Genomic DNA, 17,503 nt, shown 5'->3' on the forward strand with positions numbered 1-17,503 from the left:
AAGGGTGTTACAATAATCTCTTGCATATCATCTATGTGATTTTTCTACTTAGATTTTATAATATAAAGTCAGTGCACATCATCTTGGAATACTTTGATGATTTGATTGAAACAGATAAAAATTAATTATATTTTTCAGCAGAAAAATTATAGTTATTTGTACTTTTATTTAAGAACAGAACTGCAAAGGGCTGTGTGTGCATATTTATATTTACAAAGTTCTCACTGTACTTTACTTGTTGGCCTTACTTTCTTCTTTCTCCTTGAGATTAGAAAGGAAAATCACAATCCATTCAGCCTTCTTTAATGCATGAAGAAACTTATTTCATCCTCCTCAGAGTTTCAGGCATGGTTGACTGAGTCTCTATTGTGCCTGGAACAGACATATATTTTGTTTCAATGAATGCTCCTTGAGCTCATCAGAGTTTAGAAACTATTGAATGATTAATAATCCCTTAAGTAGCCATTTTAAAAGTATATTCTGTTGAACTTTTAAAATCTAATTTACATCATAATACCCAAGAAGTGCTCTTTGAAAAGATTTGACTACAACGACGACATTATTTTTAGTGATCCTAACCAGTCTAGGGACAAGAAACTTCACCTGTCTAAATGGAATCTCCAGCACTCCAACATAATCGAGCACTTTTATGAATTTTGAGTCACACAGCTCTCTGACACTTAATTATTGTAGTGGCATCCAAACCTAGGCTGAGCTTGTACTTCAGGTGGAACGCACATGCTTATCCAGTTTCGCAGCAGCAGCAGCAGCAGCAGCAGCAGCAGCAGCAGCAGCAGCAGCAGCAGCAGCAGCCAATATTAGAGGAGAGATAGCGCCGTCTTCAGTTCCTAAGGTCACTAGGGTCTCTGTTGTGCTGCCCATAGCTGAAATAGGGAAATGACTTTCTATGTAGTTCCTCCCTTAAAACAAGAACCACTTCAAGAAATATTAGTGTTATGAATTGCCCTAATGAAGTGTTTACCCTTTGTCTGTAGGCTATTGTTTCTTTTAGAGTTAAGCTGTAACAATCAAGAGAAAGGAAAAAGAAATCATTTTAGGATAACAAAAAAAGAAATCAGAGGCAGTAATCCCTTGAATGTTTGTAAATTCTAGATGAATTTATGAAAAACTAATGAAATGGGGTTAATCCTTCTTCTGAGTTCTAAAAGGCACATTTTTAGTTTTCTTTTAAGAAAATAATACTTTTCATAAACTAATAGAAAAAAGGGGGAATATTAATGCATTAATTCTCAAATTTAGCCATCTTATTTTTGTCTCTTTAGAACTTAATATATACCTTCTTCTATACACATAAAAAAACTATTTTAGAAAACCTCTTCTATTAAATGGTAACCCATTTGTGGGCATTTCTAATTGTTTTCATCTCTTCTATCTAAAATAAAAATACATTGAAATAAATAAGAACAACTATAATTATCTTTCTGTTTTGTTGACATACATGTGCTTACAGGGAGAAGAAAGCTTTTTATTATTGGAGAGAAATAATAATGAAAGGGAAATCTCATATGCTTTGTCTCTCTTCCAAAAGAAAATAAACAAGAAAAACAAAAATATATTTGTTGGGGACATTTAAATGAGTATCATGCTACCCATGTTTACTTGCTATGAAGATTTTCTTCTACAGAAATATTTTGCTTTAAAGGAAGCCTAAAATACAACCTGCTTTATGCAAACAAAATGCAGGGATTTAGTTGTTTGAGGTGTTACACCAGTGGATTGTGAGTGCGTCACATGATAGCAGGTCTGCAGAGCCTTAGAGTCTGAGTAGGAGATGTGGCTTCCTTAAAAGCACCTCAGGATAAGTGCTGTATCCACATCAGATCCCACCGAATGACAGGAGCTGTAGGAGAGGGTCACCCTCCAACAAGTCATCTTACTATAAAACAGAAGGGAGTGGAAAGCCATTGGTTGGAGCCAAGTGTTTACAGTCCAGGTCTCCTCCTCGTTAACCTACATTACCGCCCTGCTGCTGGAGCCCGAAAGCTCAAGCCACAGCAAGGTGTTTTTAAGGCTACCTGGATGTTGATTAGAGACGACAAACCTCTCAGAGTACTCTGTAATCCTTGATCCAAACTTCATTCTATTGACACCGCAGACCAGAATTTATTGGCTGTTGAACTTCACACAGGCGCACACACAAAACCCACTTCCAGGTACAACTGGAATTCTTTTCAGGTGTTTGGAATTTGAGGTAAGTTGTATTTGGCTTTTGATTGAAGCAGTATCATTATGTCACATGGACAGTCAGATATTTAAGTTTAGGCAGTTGCATCGCAGAGGAAAATATTTTTTATAATGTGTCTTTTTCCATTTACAGCAAAAAGATGATAGAAGAAATATGTTCATAGAAATTGGGGAAGTAAATCAATTAGAGAGAATATTTAATCTGTGCATGCTTAAAGTTTTAAATACATTTCATCTTTACTCTGTAAAAATTCATCTTCTCTAGTTACATTTATTAGTGATGTGGCTAGAGATGCAGCCAATAAGGTAATTGGTAATTAATAAATTACACGTCATTTCATGACATTCATAGTCAACTTTAAAAAGGGTTTTCCTAATAGCTGCATGATGCAAGATTTTAAATGCTAAATCAGCTATTTAAATTAAGGACTTTCTTTTTTACTTGATAAACTTTTAAAAAATGTGTGCTGAGTTTGTGAGTTTTCTTTACTGGATTTAAAATGTAATCATCTCAATGATAAATATTCCATATATTTAAGAGAAAAATATTTCCTTTATGAAATTTTATAATTTTTAGAACCACATAATAAGATCAGTTTAATTTTAACTTCTTAAAAATTTTTAATATTTTACTTGGTCTTACCTTTATTTGGATGTGTACTTGATCATATACTTTGATTTAAAATATTGATGTGAAAACCTTTTTTAAAAGAACTTTAATATGCTTTGGTTTAAATCATTTAAATGTATGTTGGGGTCTTTTGCTCTTATTAAGAAAGAATGTCAACTGCTGTTTTGCTTCCTCAAAGGACTGAGATGGTGGTCTGTCACAGTAATGAGTATCTTAAAGATTTGTTTCATTCAAGACAACCAAGGGAAGATTTGCTGTTAATACTATTTTATTTTCCTTGTGAGAAGAAAAAAAACCATCACTTAGGAGGAGAAACTATCTCCTAATTCTAAATAGCTGTGAAAACTGATTTACTGCCAGAGTTAAGAGTGTTTGGGGAACTTGAAGAAGAAAGGAAGGATAAATTATCTCAGCCAACAAGTTTTCCCGTTTGGTTTTCAGGGTCTACTGGACACCAGTGAGCGCTATCCAGTTCCCTGCTTCTTTTCTTAGTTGCAGTTGCAATTTTATTTTCTTAAATACTGTGCAATTGAATATTTAAAAATGTTGCTAGAGTATTGTGAAAATGAATTAAAATGCAACATGCTACAAATGCATTTTCTCTTATATTAACTTTTGTTTTATACTGTCTTATTTTGGTTTTCACTGATGTCCTAACCAAAAGTTTACTAAAACACTAAAATATTTTTTATGACCATATGTTGCTTCATGTTATAGCTTCTTGGGTCGAGGGAGTCTTTTATCTTTTCTTTGATTTTTTTCTTCTCAAAGTTGATATGAACTTTTGAGTTCAGAGCCACTTTGCAGAAAGGAAGGAGGTTGTGGTCCCGTGCATCTTAGGGCAGCTACACGTTTTACTTTAGGGAAGTAATGCAAGCCAATTTTAAAGGTAATGCAGCTCTTGTAAAAATACAAAAGCCAGATGACTTGGTATGTTGCACTGAGGAAAGCAGGATAACTTGTCCTTAGACCCAGTTCTCAGAAAGCCATTTTAATTGAGGTCAAAGAGGAAAAAATCGTAAGTCTATTTCAATTATTTATTAGCTTTACCTAGAATGAGACCTTCTCCACAGATAGACCTGATCTATAATTCCTTTACTTTTTAACCCTTGAGTTTTCTCACTGTGTTGCCCAGTTCCATTTCGCATTTAGAATGGATTCTTTAGGATAAATAAGTACTGAGGGTCAGAAAAACAGTGAAGTTAACCGATTAGATTTTATTTCTGAGTAATCAAGATTTTTCTGCATTTAAAAAAACTTTAGTAAAGTCCTCAGTTTTTACTTGAAGTTACGTAGTTAATGGAGCTTTTTTTTATGGTCACACAGTTGTACGTGTGAAATATGTGTCACATGGAACTGTTTTCTCTTAAACCCTTAGATTGCAGGCAATTCAAATTGTTACTTTAATTTAATAGAAAGTCTACTCAAATAGAAAACATATAATTTGTGGGTTTTTAGTGTGTAAATTATTCTACAGTCTGTGTTTTATTAACTCTGCCAATGAAGAATTTCATTTTGAGATTAAGACCTGAGGAAAGGTAATTTATAAGCTTCTTATAATAATGGTTGTACAAGATGGATTGAGTATAAAACTTAGTAAATTTAAAACTCAAAAATGTTGCAACAATATTGTAAAAAGTATCATCATGCTATGTTGTGAAACATACCATGCTATTTTTTCTTATTTTATGCAGTTTAATTTTAAAAATAAAAACTTGATGTCAATATCTCAGAATTAACATTTTTTGAAATTTGTTACTTTATTAGAATATTAATAATGTACAGCTTATAAAAGTTGAAAGTATCAATAATTTCAACTTATAAAAGTTGAAAGTATATCTGTCATTAAATACCTATACATTTATTTTATAAATGTTCTGTGCTAAACAAACTTTGACTTTATATAAATTAACCTAGAAATAAAAATAAATATGTGCTATCTGTTTAAATTTGCCTTTAAAATCTTGTTTGCATTGTATCAAATTGCTTTTAAAATTAAAGAATTTGTCTCTTCATTAAGAGTAATGATAGCTCTGTTGAGTAGATTGGAGAGTTTTATATAGTCTTTTGAAATGTTCCTTTAAAGTTCACACACACTCGTGGGCATACACAAATGCAAGAACAACTTCAACAGAAAATTTGACGTGTGAATTTGACAATTTGATATTGATAAACCAGACTATCTTGACAGTCAATTACTGCTCAAATTAGGAAGATTAAGTACCAGTAATACCTAATAGACAAATGATATTAGATAGACTAGAACATGTAACACAATGATTGATATTCATGCCTTAAAACATATGATAACTCATCAGTGCCTGTGGCAAAATTCTTTTGAAGTTTCATGACTGAGATGAGCTGAATTTGTTAAGGGTTGAGTTGTCTGGGGTCCCGTTGTGCTTGGCAGGTCATGATAAATGGGGTAGTTTTTCTTAACCTTGTGGCCAAAACATTCCAATATCTTAAAAAGGAAAGAAAAAAAAAAAAAACAAGATGTAAAAAGCAATGCTGAAAACATTAGCAAGTTTTCTCCATATAGGGAGTGAGGGTAAATTCTTAAAATTATTTTTAAAGAATGACTCTTGAGAATTCATAAATGTCGACTTGCATAGAGAAAAATCTAAAACTAAAGTTTTCAATGTGGAAAACTCATGAGATTTTTCTCCTCTAGTTCTGTGTAAAGTTAGATGCACTGGGGAGTCAGCAGTTGTCTTTCAGTAGCTCTGGACTCTACCAAATCAACTGGACTCTACCAAATCGACATTATGCTCATTTGGTAACAGTTTTCAGATTAAAATTAAATATTTCATTTTGCTTCTTTGTTGTTGTAAGTCATTGCAAAGAGTTTAACTACCACACACAAAACTACAAAAAAAAAAAAAGAGAGTTATGAAGGACACCAAGATACATGGAGAAATATGTCTTTAGGTGTTTGTAATGCATATTTGTGAGAAAAATAACTTTTAACATTTGTCTATAGTACTTATATACTATTAAGGCTGAACAGTCTAGTCTCATTTCCAAAGTTAAAGGGGAGAGACTTCCAGATGAACTGTAACACGAGATGCTAAGGAATCTTATTGTTCCTTTTGTGGCATTTTAAGATAGAGTTACCTTTGCTCCGTTGGGTGAGGATAAAAAAAAAACATACTGTTAGTAGGTGTCTAAAATATTTCTAAGTAACTCATATAGTATATATAATGCTTATGGCAGGTGACATAGAACTATGGCATAACTAAGGAGAAAATGTGTGTTAGAATTTTTAAAGTTAATTTGGCTGGCATCTGGTTTAATACCTATGTACTATACATAAATAACTTGCTTGGTTTCCCTGCATTATTTAATGTTACTAAATTGCTTTTTAAAATATATTCAACCTTACTATGAACTCAAATAATTTGAAAGCTATTGTGATAGTTGTAACTGATGAAGAGTTATAGACTGTAGGATTTTTTCCACTTAAAACATAATTCCTCCCAAGTGTGTGATTTTGTCTTAACTCCCTCCCCCAAACCTGGATTCTGGAAGGCCCCACACTGAAGGCCAGAAATCAAGTGAGATCTCACCCATGACAGCCCGATGCTGCGGGGGTAAAATGATTCCTAGGTTATTGGCGGTGGGTTTTTATTTATTAACCTTCTAACATTACAGTTCTTAATCTTTACATCTATTCTGTCTGCTGCCGTCCTTAAACACAGAATATTCAGTTGTATCTTTGGTGTACATCAGTAAAAGATGGGTTATGGTAGGTTTTCCTTGAATGGAATAAATGCAGACTTCCCACTGTACACTAGAGTTCTCACATTTTTATAATAAATAAATGGTGGGTTGGGGACTGGCACTTGGTGTTGTAAGAAAAAGACTGATGGGGTAAAAAGAGGTTGAAAGGGATGTACTTAGAAGAGGAAGGGAAAAAAAACTTTCCTAAATTCCTGTAAAAGATTTAAGAGATGTATCTGTTTTAGAGCTGTAAGTTTATTTATTTATTTTGATAAGGAAACACATACTTTATAACAGTAGTTGTATATCATTTAATAATTTGTTTTATAATTTGTTTTATTTCTTAAATAAACAATAATTTGTTTTATTTCTTTTTTCTTTTTTATATTTTCAGACAGAAATTTAATAGATAGCATGTAAAATACGTATTTTTGTCTTTTTCAACTAATTTTTTCTTAGCTACATAAAATTTAGTAAAGCCACAAAGTGTGGAATTTTTTTTTTTTTTACTTGGACCATGGTTTCTCTTTTATTTTATTTTTTCAGTACTGGGGAGTGAACCCAGTGGCATTAAAGTGTGGATTTTTTAAAGATTAATTTGGTTCTTTTTTTCCTCCACAAAAAAAATCATCAAGATTATATTAGCATTTTATACAATAGGATTTGGCACTTGAGACTCAACTGGAAGAAGTATGGACGAATTATTCACAAGCTAGAGAGAAATTGGGAAACAGAAGGGACTTAAGTGAGAAGAGATACTAGGAGGATAATGAGAGAATGTGAAGAGGGATGCTGGAAGGGGACAAATGCAACTTGATCACACAAACAGTTTAAATAATGTTCTGGTCATATTTTAAGGTATAAATACTAATTTCAATAATATATATGGAGAAGAGAGGGAGCGGGATAGGATTCGGAGAGAAACACACCAAGTGCTGTGTGCATGTATGCTTCCATCACTGAACTTCATTATGATGTTTAACTACAATGCATCAATAAATTAGTATTAATAATAATAAGTCAAAATGATGATAAAATATGTAATTTCAGCATTTTGTATATGAAAGACATTAGTTGAACTTTTTGTGTGTGTGTGTGGTACTGGGGATGGGACCCAGGGGCATTCTACCTCCGAGAGACACCTCAGCCTTATTTTTTTATTCTTTATTTTTAAAATTTTCACAGCGGTTTCTCTTTATTTTATTTATTATTTATTTATTTTTAATGTTTTAATGAAATAATTAATTAATTTTGGTGGTACTGGGGTGGAACCTAGGGACTTTCTACCTCTGGGCTATACTCCCAGACCTATTTTATATTTTATTTGGAAAAAGGGTCTCACTAAGTTGCTGAGAGTCTCACTAAGTAGGTGAGGCTGGCTTCGAACCTGTGCGATCTTCCTGTCTCAGCCTCCCAAGCGTGGGGATTACAAGCGTGTGCCACCAGGCCCGGCTTATTTTTTATTTTTATGTGGAACATATTGAAAATGGCATACATTCAGACTATGACTGAAACCCTCTCCCCCCACTTCCCCTCCCCCCCCCAACAATGAGTGTCCAGGCTGACCATGCTACATTCATACTTTTACACATATTTGGATGTAGCGCCTTCATTAATCGACCTCAGCTTTCTTCCTCTCCTATCTTTCCATTCTAGCTTTGGTGAGGTTTCTCCTCCATTTTCTGGAGTTCTATGGTATCCCTAATACTCCCTGGTTTGGGCATATTAGAGAAAACATATGTCCCTTCTCTTTCTGTGCTTGGCTGATCTCACTTAACATAATATTCTCCAGGTCTTTCCATCTTCTCACGAATGACATGATTTTGTTCTTCTTTATAGCTAAATAGAATTCCATTGTGTGAATTTCCCATAATTTTGCAATCCATTCATCTGTTGATGGAGACTTAGGTTGACATGATTTTGTTCTTCTTTATAGCTAAATAGAATTCCATTGTGTGAATTTCCCATAATTTTGCAATCCATTCATCTGTTGATGGAGACTTAGGTTGGTTCCATATTTTGGCTAATATGAATTGTGCTGCTATGAACATGGGTATGCATATGTTATTGTAGTTCTCTGATTTCAACCCTTTTGGACATATATCCAGAAGAGGTATAGCCAGATCATATGGTGGATCTATTCCCAGTTTTCTAAGGAATCTCTACACTGATCTACATAGTGGCTGAACTAGTTTGCACTCCCACCAACAGTGTAAAAGAGTTCCTCTTTCCCCACATCTTCGCCAGCATCTGATGTTATTTGATTTCTTTATGCTTGCCACTCTGATTGGGGTTAGAGGGAATCTCAGCCCATATCAAGATAATTGTATACCATGACCAAGTTGGTTCCATCCCAGAAAAGTAAGGCTGATTCAAAATATGCAAATCAATACACGTTATTCACCACATAAATATAATTGAGAACAAAAACCGCATGATTATATCAATAGATGCTGAAAAAGCATTCACAAAATCCAATACCCATTTATGTTGAAAACACTGCAGAAAGCCGGCTTGGTAGCGCACGGTTGTAATCCCAGCATTCAGGAGGCTGAAACCAGAGAATCATGGTTCGAAGACAGCCTCAGCTACTTAGTGAGGCCATCTGCAACTTAGTGAGACCGTGTTTCAAAATAAAGAATAAAAAATAGGGCAGGGAGTGTAGCTCGGAGGTCAAGTGCCCCTGGGTTCCATTTCCAGACCCACACACACAAAAAAAAGTCCAAACAGTACAACTCAATGATGATCTTCTTAACATAAATTATAGTTACTTTGACCCACAAGTGATCACAGGTTATCACATTGAATTATATCTTTTATTAAGTTCTAGGTTCATAATCTCATATTAAGCTCTAGGTTGGTATTAATGTGTAAATATTTTACCCAGAAAATGAACATATATATATATATATATATATATATATATATATACACACACACACACACACTTTTCAGTACTGTACCTAAATATTGGAATAATTTTTGGCCAAAGAGTAAATACATTGTAAAATGTGTATATTTTATTGAATATTCTAATTACTGCTATTTGGACTCAGTTTTTAATTAATTCATATATCTACTTTTAAATTTTCTTAAGTTATATATGTATCCTGAAGTTGGCAGGAATGGATACAGTTTCATTTGTATTGAATGTTGCTAACTAAAGGCCAGGATGATTTAGCCCATTAAACCCTGTGTATCAATTGCTTATCAATTTTTCTAAAAACTCCACATGATAGTCATTCAACTGAAGTGTTAAATGAAAGCATAATTAAATCTCTAGAATAAAACTGAATAATTATAAGAAAGTAGTTTACATTTCATTATTTCACTTAAAATTAAAATATGGCCAACTGTTTTCCCTAGTACTTAGATTAGAAAAACTTAAAAAAGTTATGTAACCATTGATATTTGAAGAAGTCTTAATTTAGATTAAGTCAGAACCTAAAGATAACTAAAGTTAGGTGCCACTCTGCTTCATCAGGAAATTGTTCAATTATTTTACTTAATATAGTCACAAAATGAACTCTATTCAGTGCACATTTATCCAAAATATTATTGTGTTACAGTATTTCTATAAATGATATTCAGTTAGATTCACATTTAAATAATTCATTTAAAATGCAAAGTTGACAGGTCTAAATCTTTGATCGTAATTTTTGTATTACTTTTTGTATTTGCAAGGAGTTTGGTATGTCATAGTCTACAATATAATAGGCATTTGGGGATAAATCTTATCTTTATATATACTTATTTATCCATGCTTTCCTTAAGCAGTAAATGCATTCAAATCTAATTTACATTGTATTTCCTACACAGTTCAGTAAAAAAAAAAATGCTGTCTTACATACCATCCATAAATATATTTATAATAAATTATTTATGACATCAACAAACATTTATTTTCAAAGTTTTCATCTTGAATTTTTAGTTGAAAATATCCATCTTTTGTTGTTATTATATAGTACATTGTAATACTTAATCTTAAGAGTTCATTTTGAAACAAAATGAAATCTTAAAAGAAGTCTTTTGAAAATATCTTTTTCCATTATTCCACCCTCTACACTTTTTATTATTGTTAATGTTTCAGGAATTATAAACAACAAGATTTAGTAGGAAATAATTGGGATAATTGATTCCAGCTTTTCTTAGAAGATGTAGATGGGATAAAAAGAAATCCATTCTTGTTTGTGCACTTTTTTATGAGTTAATTCTGTTTCTCCTCAAAAGATTGCAAACTTCTCAAAGCAACAAGTTGTTAGAAAATGTGTAAAAAATTAAGATTGATTGTTACACTTCAATATAATTGTCATGATGCAAACCATTCTAGATATTATACTTTCTACATATATTCTCCAGACATTCAAATTATTTCTTATTCTCAATAATAAGAAATAATCACACATTCTCTACAATTTCTTTAAAAACATACTTTATCTTGATCATATAAGTACAGTTTAAATAATTTTAGGGATAAATAGGGATACATAATAATCCAGGCATGGTGGCACATACCTGTAATCCCAGTACTTAAGAAGCTGAGATGGGAGAATCATAGGTTTACGTACAGCATCAACAACTTCTGGAGACCTTGTTTTCAAATAAAAAATAAATAGAACTGGCAGTATACCTCAGAGGTAACATGCCTCTCAGTTCAATTATCAGCACAAGAAAAAAATAGAAAAACAATTTTTAAAAAGAATTGTTTAATCATTGGCTAGTCTTTTCTGCCCCATATTTCTACATTCTACACCTTTCCCTGCTGACATTTTCTTTCTTTACCAGTTTACATATTTACTGTATGTTGCTTCCTCTAGAATTAATTATCCATGCAAGCAAGTTCTGCTTGGTCTATGTCAAACCCGATTAATAGAGATATGGCCATGTCAATCATGTATTTTTAATTTTCTAGTAGCTACATGAGAAAAGCCAAGAAAAATAAGGGGAATTATTTTATTTTATTCTGTATATTCAAAATATATTTAATTTCTCCACATAAAAATATTAAGAGATTTTACTTTTTTCACACCAAGAATTTGAAATCCAGTGTGCCTTTTCCACTTACAGCATATCTCAGTTCATTGTGCTGAGCGGCTACTCTGTTGAACTGCTTGGTTGGAGTTCATCTCAGTACCTAGACAGTTTCCCCCAGGAACTCAGTAATGTCCAGTGGGGGGGTGGGTGTTGAGTAAGTTGTTTAACCTCTTTACCTATTGATTTTCTTATTTATAAAAGGGGGATTTTATCCATCATACCTGACATCATGGACTAAATTAAATCACATCTTTATAGTCTAGCATAGTGAGAATAGAATAATTGTTTAATAAATGGCAGAAATTGTCATTATTATGGCATACTAGAAATTGAACTCTTCAATATTAAGATGTTTTTATCTTCATTTTAAACATTTTGGCTTATATGTTTATGAAGTTTAAGTTTTTTTGAATGCAATGACTGAAATGCTCTCACAAACTCAAATTCAAAATTTCCTATATAAACTGCTTTCTGGTCTTCAGGATTATTATGTAGGAATTGGGACAAAAATAATATTTACCTAAGCAATGTGCCTGGTATAAAATAAACACCCAAAGCATTAGCTATTATTCATTCACTTTTTGATATTCAAAAACTCAGTAGTCTTATATTTATGTGTCCATTAAATAATAATAGTTCTTTTAAAATAATTAAAATATTAGCTCTTTGTCATGTTTTGATTCTGCAAGTGATTTTTATAATTTATCTGGAGACATTAAGCAGGTTAAAGTTCACTTCATTTGCCTTTTCCTTGTTGGCATGTATGTTTTTACCCACCTCCTTGTGTGTGTATATTAAAATAAAAGGATTTGATTCAAGTGTGAACACAAAGTTCTGCCTCATCACTTGGTCTGCTTGCTTCCACTCCTTCAAAACAAATCCAAAAGTAGAAGCTGTGCGTGGTGTCGCCTGTTTGTAATCCCAGTTCTTGGAAGGCTGAGATAGGAAGACCACAGACTGGCAGCCAGCCTCAGCCATTCACTGAGGCCCTCAGCAACTTAGCGAGACCCTGTTTCAAAATAAAAAATAACATAGGCTAAGGATGTAGCTCAGAGGTAGAATGCCCCTGGATTCAGTTAGTCCCCAGCACCAAACACACACACATTCATTTTCTCTCTCTCTCTCTCTCTCTCTCTCTCTCTCTCTCTCTCTCTCTCTCTCTCTCTCTCTCTCTCTCCCTCTCTTCTCCCTCTCTTCTCCCTGTATCTCCTGTCTTGTCTCAGACCTTCATTTTCTCTCACTGATTTGTTGAGTGGTTTACATAGTACACTAGTATTTAGGTATTTAGGGAGCATCTTTTCAAGGTCAGGTCATCTCTGCATGTATGAAATTTATATCCTCTCTCATTGCAGGAAGTCTTTACCTATTCTTTCATTCTTCACTTTGTTTCTCTCCACACTACCTTCAAGGATCTTTCTGTTCTCTTTAAACCCTACACTGTCTGCACTGCCCAAAGCTTCATTCCCAAGGCCTTTATGAGGTAGAAGGGCTTCACAGTGCCATTCCTCTGACAAGCCCCTGCCAGTGAAATGCTGTTGTTCTCTGGGTGAAGTCTTGAGGCCTGTGTTCTTCAAGACACAGTTCAGAAGTCACTCCTCCTGCTGCTTTTCTCATTGTCCTTATGAATGGGGAGGGATTTGTTCTCAAAACACCCACCATACTTGAAATAAAGCTCCCCTGTAGAAGTCACAGGATCCTGAATCTTACCCTTCCCTCCTTTAACCATGAACAAAGTGAATGGAAATCTTAGTAACAACCATGTGGATGAATGCACAGCTGTAACAACATTGGAAGAATATCTAAGTCTTTCTTCACATTATGGTAGTTGCAAGCCTGGGACTCGTGGGTACTAGGTAGCAAAAGAACAAATAGACATGTCTTTGTGTATTCTAGTTATTACTTTGAGAACATATTAAAACAATCAGAGCTTATTCATAAGTCATTTGGACAATGATGCTTTGGAAAGCCATGGATCGTAAGGAAAAATGCTTTGTTAATGAGTTACAAGAAGCGTATTTGGCTCTGAGTCTTAGGCAGGATTGTCTTTTTCTCTGTGGAGTTCTGGATTTTTTCCACCAGACCAAGAGTTGAGTTGCTAAGGTCTTGGGGACAGTGGGCATTTGCTTTGGGCGATGTTTGTGTCTTCCCTGGGTATCTTACATAGTTACTCATGTTGAATCAGAGGATATGGATGGACATGAGAAGAAAGGGTTCTGTTTTTCAGTATCTTTCCTATTTGGTTCTTATTTCTCTGGGACAACTTTTTAACAGACACACAGTTCTGATCGGTGGTTTTTAGTGAGTTTTGTGTTGACATAATAAGAAAAGTATCCCCTTCTTTCTTGTTCTAATTATTTCTGAAAACACTTCTTCATTCCTCTCTTTCATGGTGCTGAGTTCCATGGTAAGGGCATAAGAGAAGTTACATAGAAGGGCAGAAAGACAATATCTTTGCTAGACAGTTTTATTTCCATATTGCATAAATGTATACACAGGAAGAAAAAGAGTACAAAGTTAATCAAGCAAATAATTGATTTTCCAGACTACACAAATGTCTAGGTTTGGAAATGAAAGTAAAAGATAGGTTTTTTTTTTAAATATTGTAGGGGTGTGTGTGTGTGTGTGTGTGTGTGTGTGTGTGTGTGTGTGTGTTAATCGTTCTTTTGAATCAAAGGAGGAAGGAATTGCTTTGTGAGCTAGGAATACAATGCTGTATCTTCACAACTCAAAACTTTTTTTTTTTTTTGGCAGTACTGGAATGGAACGCAAGGGCATTCTAATTCCAAGCTATACCCCCACTCATATTTTAGTCATTTGTTTATGTATGTATATATGTGTGTGTGTTTATGTATTTATTTATTTGTTTATTTGTTTATTTGTTTATTTGTTTATTTTTGGTGGTACTGGGGTTCCTGGCAACCCTTGTACTTCTGGGCTACACTCCCAGACCATTTTTATATTTTTATTTGGAAACAGGGTCTCAGGATGGTTTCGAACCTGTGCGATCCTCCTGTCTCCACCTCCCAAGTAGCGAGGGGATTACAAGCGTGTGCCACCATGCCTGGCTTATTTATTTATTTTTACAGTATTGGGAATGGAACCCAGGGGCATTCTACCTCCGAGCTACACCTTCAGCCCTATTTTTTAGTTCTTTTTATTTTGGAAATGGGGTCTCACTGAGTTGTGAAGGGCCTAAGTAGTAGCTGAGGCTGTCCAAGAACTGTGATCCTCCTGTCTCTGCCTCCCCAATGCTAGGATTACAAGTGTGGGCTGCCATGCCTGGCTAGTCTTCTATTTTGAAATGGGGGGGGGGGTGTCTCATTAAATTGCAGTTACCTCCCTAAGCTGTTGAAGCTAGCTGCAAACCTGTGATCCTCCTGTCTCAGCCTCTGAAGGATTGGAATTACAAGTGTGTGCCACCACATCAAGAAAACGTTTTTTTTTTTTTTAAAGTGATACCATTCAGTTTCAAATTCACATCATATGAGTATGACCATGGTATTCATCCAGTAGTTTTTTTCACTTCCATGCCAAATATTAAAACTGCTAGGCAGGCCATCCCAGTAAGAACAACTAGATTGCATGACAGTGGAGCTGTAAATGTGTATTGTTCAGTTCCAAAAATAACTAAAGGATTTTTTGAAGTTGAGTCAGCTATGCATATAACATGTTTAAGACCACAATTATCAGGCATAGGCATTTGCACTTGAAATTAAAATGTGAAAGGTGGTGGATATGAGCTTTACTTTGTTTTAGAGGACATACCACATACTGCTGTCCAGAAATGGATAGCCTGCCTCAGAAGCAAAAGTTATTTCCACTCTTTACATTTGGTGGGTTAAAAACCCCAAAGTTGAAATATAATCTGTGAAATATACTGCTAATATATGTGAAAGGTCTAGAAGCTATGTTTAAACTTAATAGATATTCTGAGACATATAGAAAACATAGTCATTGAGAAAACGTTTTAGCTAACACCATGCTCTGCCCCAGAACCTGGTGTTTATTATTGCGTGCTTTAGCAGGAGACAGAAGCAGTAGCCATTGGAAAAACATTTCTTAGTGGATGGAGAACAGTATGGCTTTCTAGTTCCTAAGTGGGAAACTTGGTTCTTTGGTTTCTTTGTTTCTAGTTCGGCTAGTCTCTAGCTATTTCAGCTGAACATTTTACATACTAATGGAGACCAGAGAAGTGAATTTGGCAGCTGTTCATGGGATAATAATAAAATACAGTATTTAGTACTGCATGCTGTTGCTATTAAGTGGGGGAGTATTTTATAAAGATCTTGGTGAGCAGAGCTGTATCTATATTAACAAGTGTGTGAAACTGAGTGAGAAAGTTGTATTTTCACATGAGAATAACTAGCGTTCTTTTCTTAACAGGTAAAGAAAACGTGCACAGAATCTGATGTTTCAGAACCTCAGAATTCCAGGTATAGTAAAATAAAGATCAAGACTTCACTGAAGAAAAAAAAATGAAATTTTTGAAAATTATTCAGATATATCAGTTTTGAGATTTAAAACATTGAGTTTCTTTTTTTCTTGGTTCATTATAATCATAAATCTTAATGGAGTACAAGATGGTATAGGCATACATGCACACATCACTCAGCCCTTCCCCAATTCCCCCTCATTTACTTACCCCTTCTTCCTTCTCATGTTTGGCTTAGTGTCTGACTTTGATACATCATATACATTAGAGAATTTCCCTTTTTCTCCCTTCCATCCCCCCTTAGTTAAATAACCATATTTGCTCATCTAAGGTTTCTTCTTCTTAGTCTAGAGTTCCTCCCATGACCCATTTTCTCCATAGCTTCCACATACTAGGGAGAACATCTGATTTTTTACTTTTTGTGACTGACTGAAATCACTTAGCATAATATTCCCCAGTTCCATCCATTTTCCTACAAATAACATAATTTTATTCTTCTTTATAGGTGAGTAAAATTTCATTGTGTACATATACCACAGTTTTGTAATCATTTCATTTCTTGATGGACATCTTGGCTGGTTCCATAGTTTGGCAACTGTGAATTGTAGAGCTATGAACAATAGATATGCATGCATTAGTTTGGTAGTTTGGTTTCCATTCATTTGGGTAGCTACCTAGAAGTGGTATTGCTGGATTTTAGGGTAGGTTCATTCCCATTCATTTGAGGCTCCTCCATACTGTTTTCTAAAGTGGTTGCACTAATTTGCAATCCCACCAATAATGTTTTAGAGTTCCCACTTCTCCACACCCTTGCCAGCATTTGTTGTTTGTGTTTTTAATGATTGCCGTTCTAATTGGAGTTAGGAGAAATCTCAAGGTAGTTTTGATTTTCACCTCTCTCATTGCTAATGATGTTGAACATTTTTTCATATGTTTATTGGCCATTTGAATTTCTTCAATTTCTTCCTTTTTGAAGCATATAATTAGTGTACTTGCTCATTTTTTGATTGGGTTATTTGTTTTCTTAGAGGTCAAATTCTTGAGTTCTCTGTATATTCTAGATATTAGTTCTCTATCAGAGGAGTAGTAGGCAAAATTTTTCTCCCATTCTTTTGGCACTTGGTTGAGGTTCTTGGTAGTTTCCTTTGCTGTGCAGAAGCTCTTCGGTTTAATGCAATCCCATGTATTTATCCTTCTCAATTTCTTGTGCCTTTGAGGTCTTGTTGAGAAAGTTCTTACCTGTGCCTATGTATTGAAGTTTGGATCTACCTATGCCGTCTTCATGGAGCTGCAAGCCTCTGGTCTGATTTCCAAATCTTTGATCCATCTTGAATGAACTCTTGTGTAGGGTGAGAAAGTGGGATTTATTTCCATTTTTCTGCATATGGTTAAGCAGGTTCGCCAACACCATTTGTTGAAGAGGCTATCTTTTTTTCCCCAGTGTATTGTTTGGCCCCTTTGTTAAAAAAAATTCAACT

General features: G+C 34.2%; 1 protein-coding gene across 8 annotated transcripts in view; it reads left to right on the forward strand.

Annotated features, from left to right (window-relative positions):
* EYA4 (EYA transcriptional coactivator and phosphatase 4) overlaps positions 1-17,503 on the forward strand; it is a gene marked incomplete at both ends in the record, with an annotated part of 249,408 nt that overhangs the window by 94,514 nt on the left and 137,391 nt on the right. For all 8 annotated transcript variants that reach the window (XM_080700211.1, XM_080700213.1, XM_080700212.1 and 5 more), the window contains one exon: positions 15,977-16,026. In XM_080700211.1, coding sequence (XP_080556337.1) covers positions 15,977-16,026 — 50 coding nt within the window. The remainder of the gene's footprint in view (positions 1-15,976; positions 16,027-17,503) is intronic.

This window comes from Muscardinus avellanarius, assembly GCF_963383645.1.
Source record: "Muscardinus avellanarius genome assembly, chromosome: 8".
NCBI lineage: Eukaryota > Metazoa > Chordata > Mammalia > Rodentia > Gliridae > Muscardinus > Muscardinus avellanarius.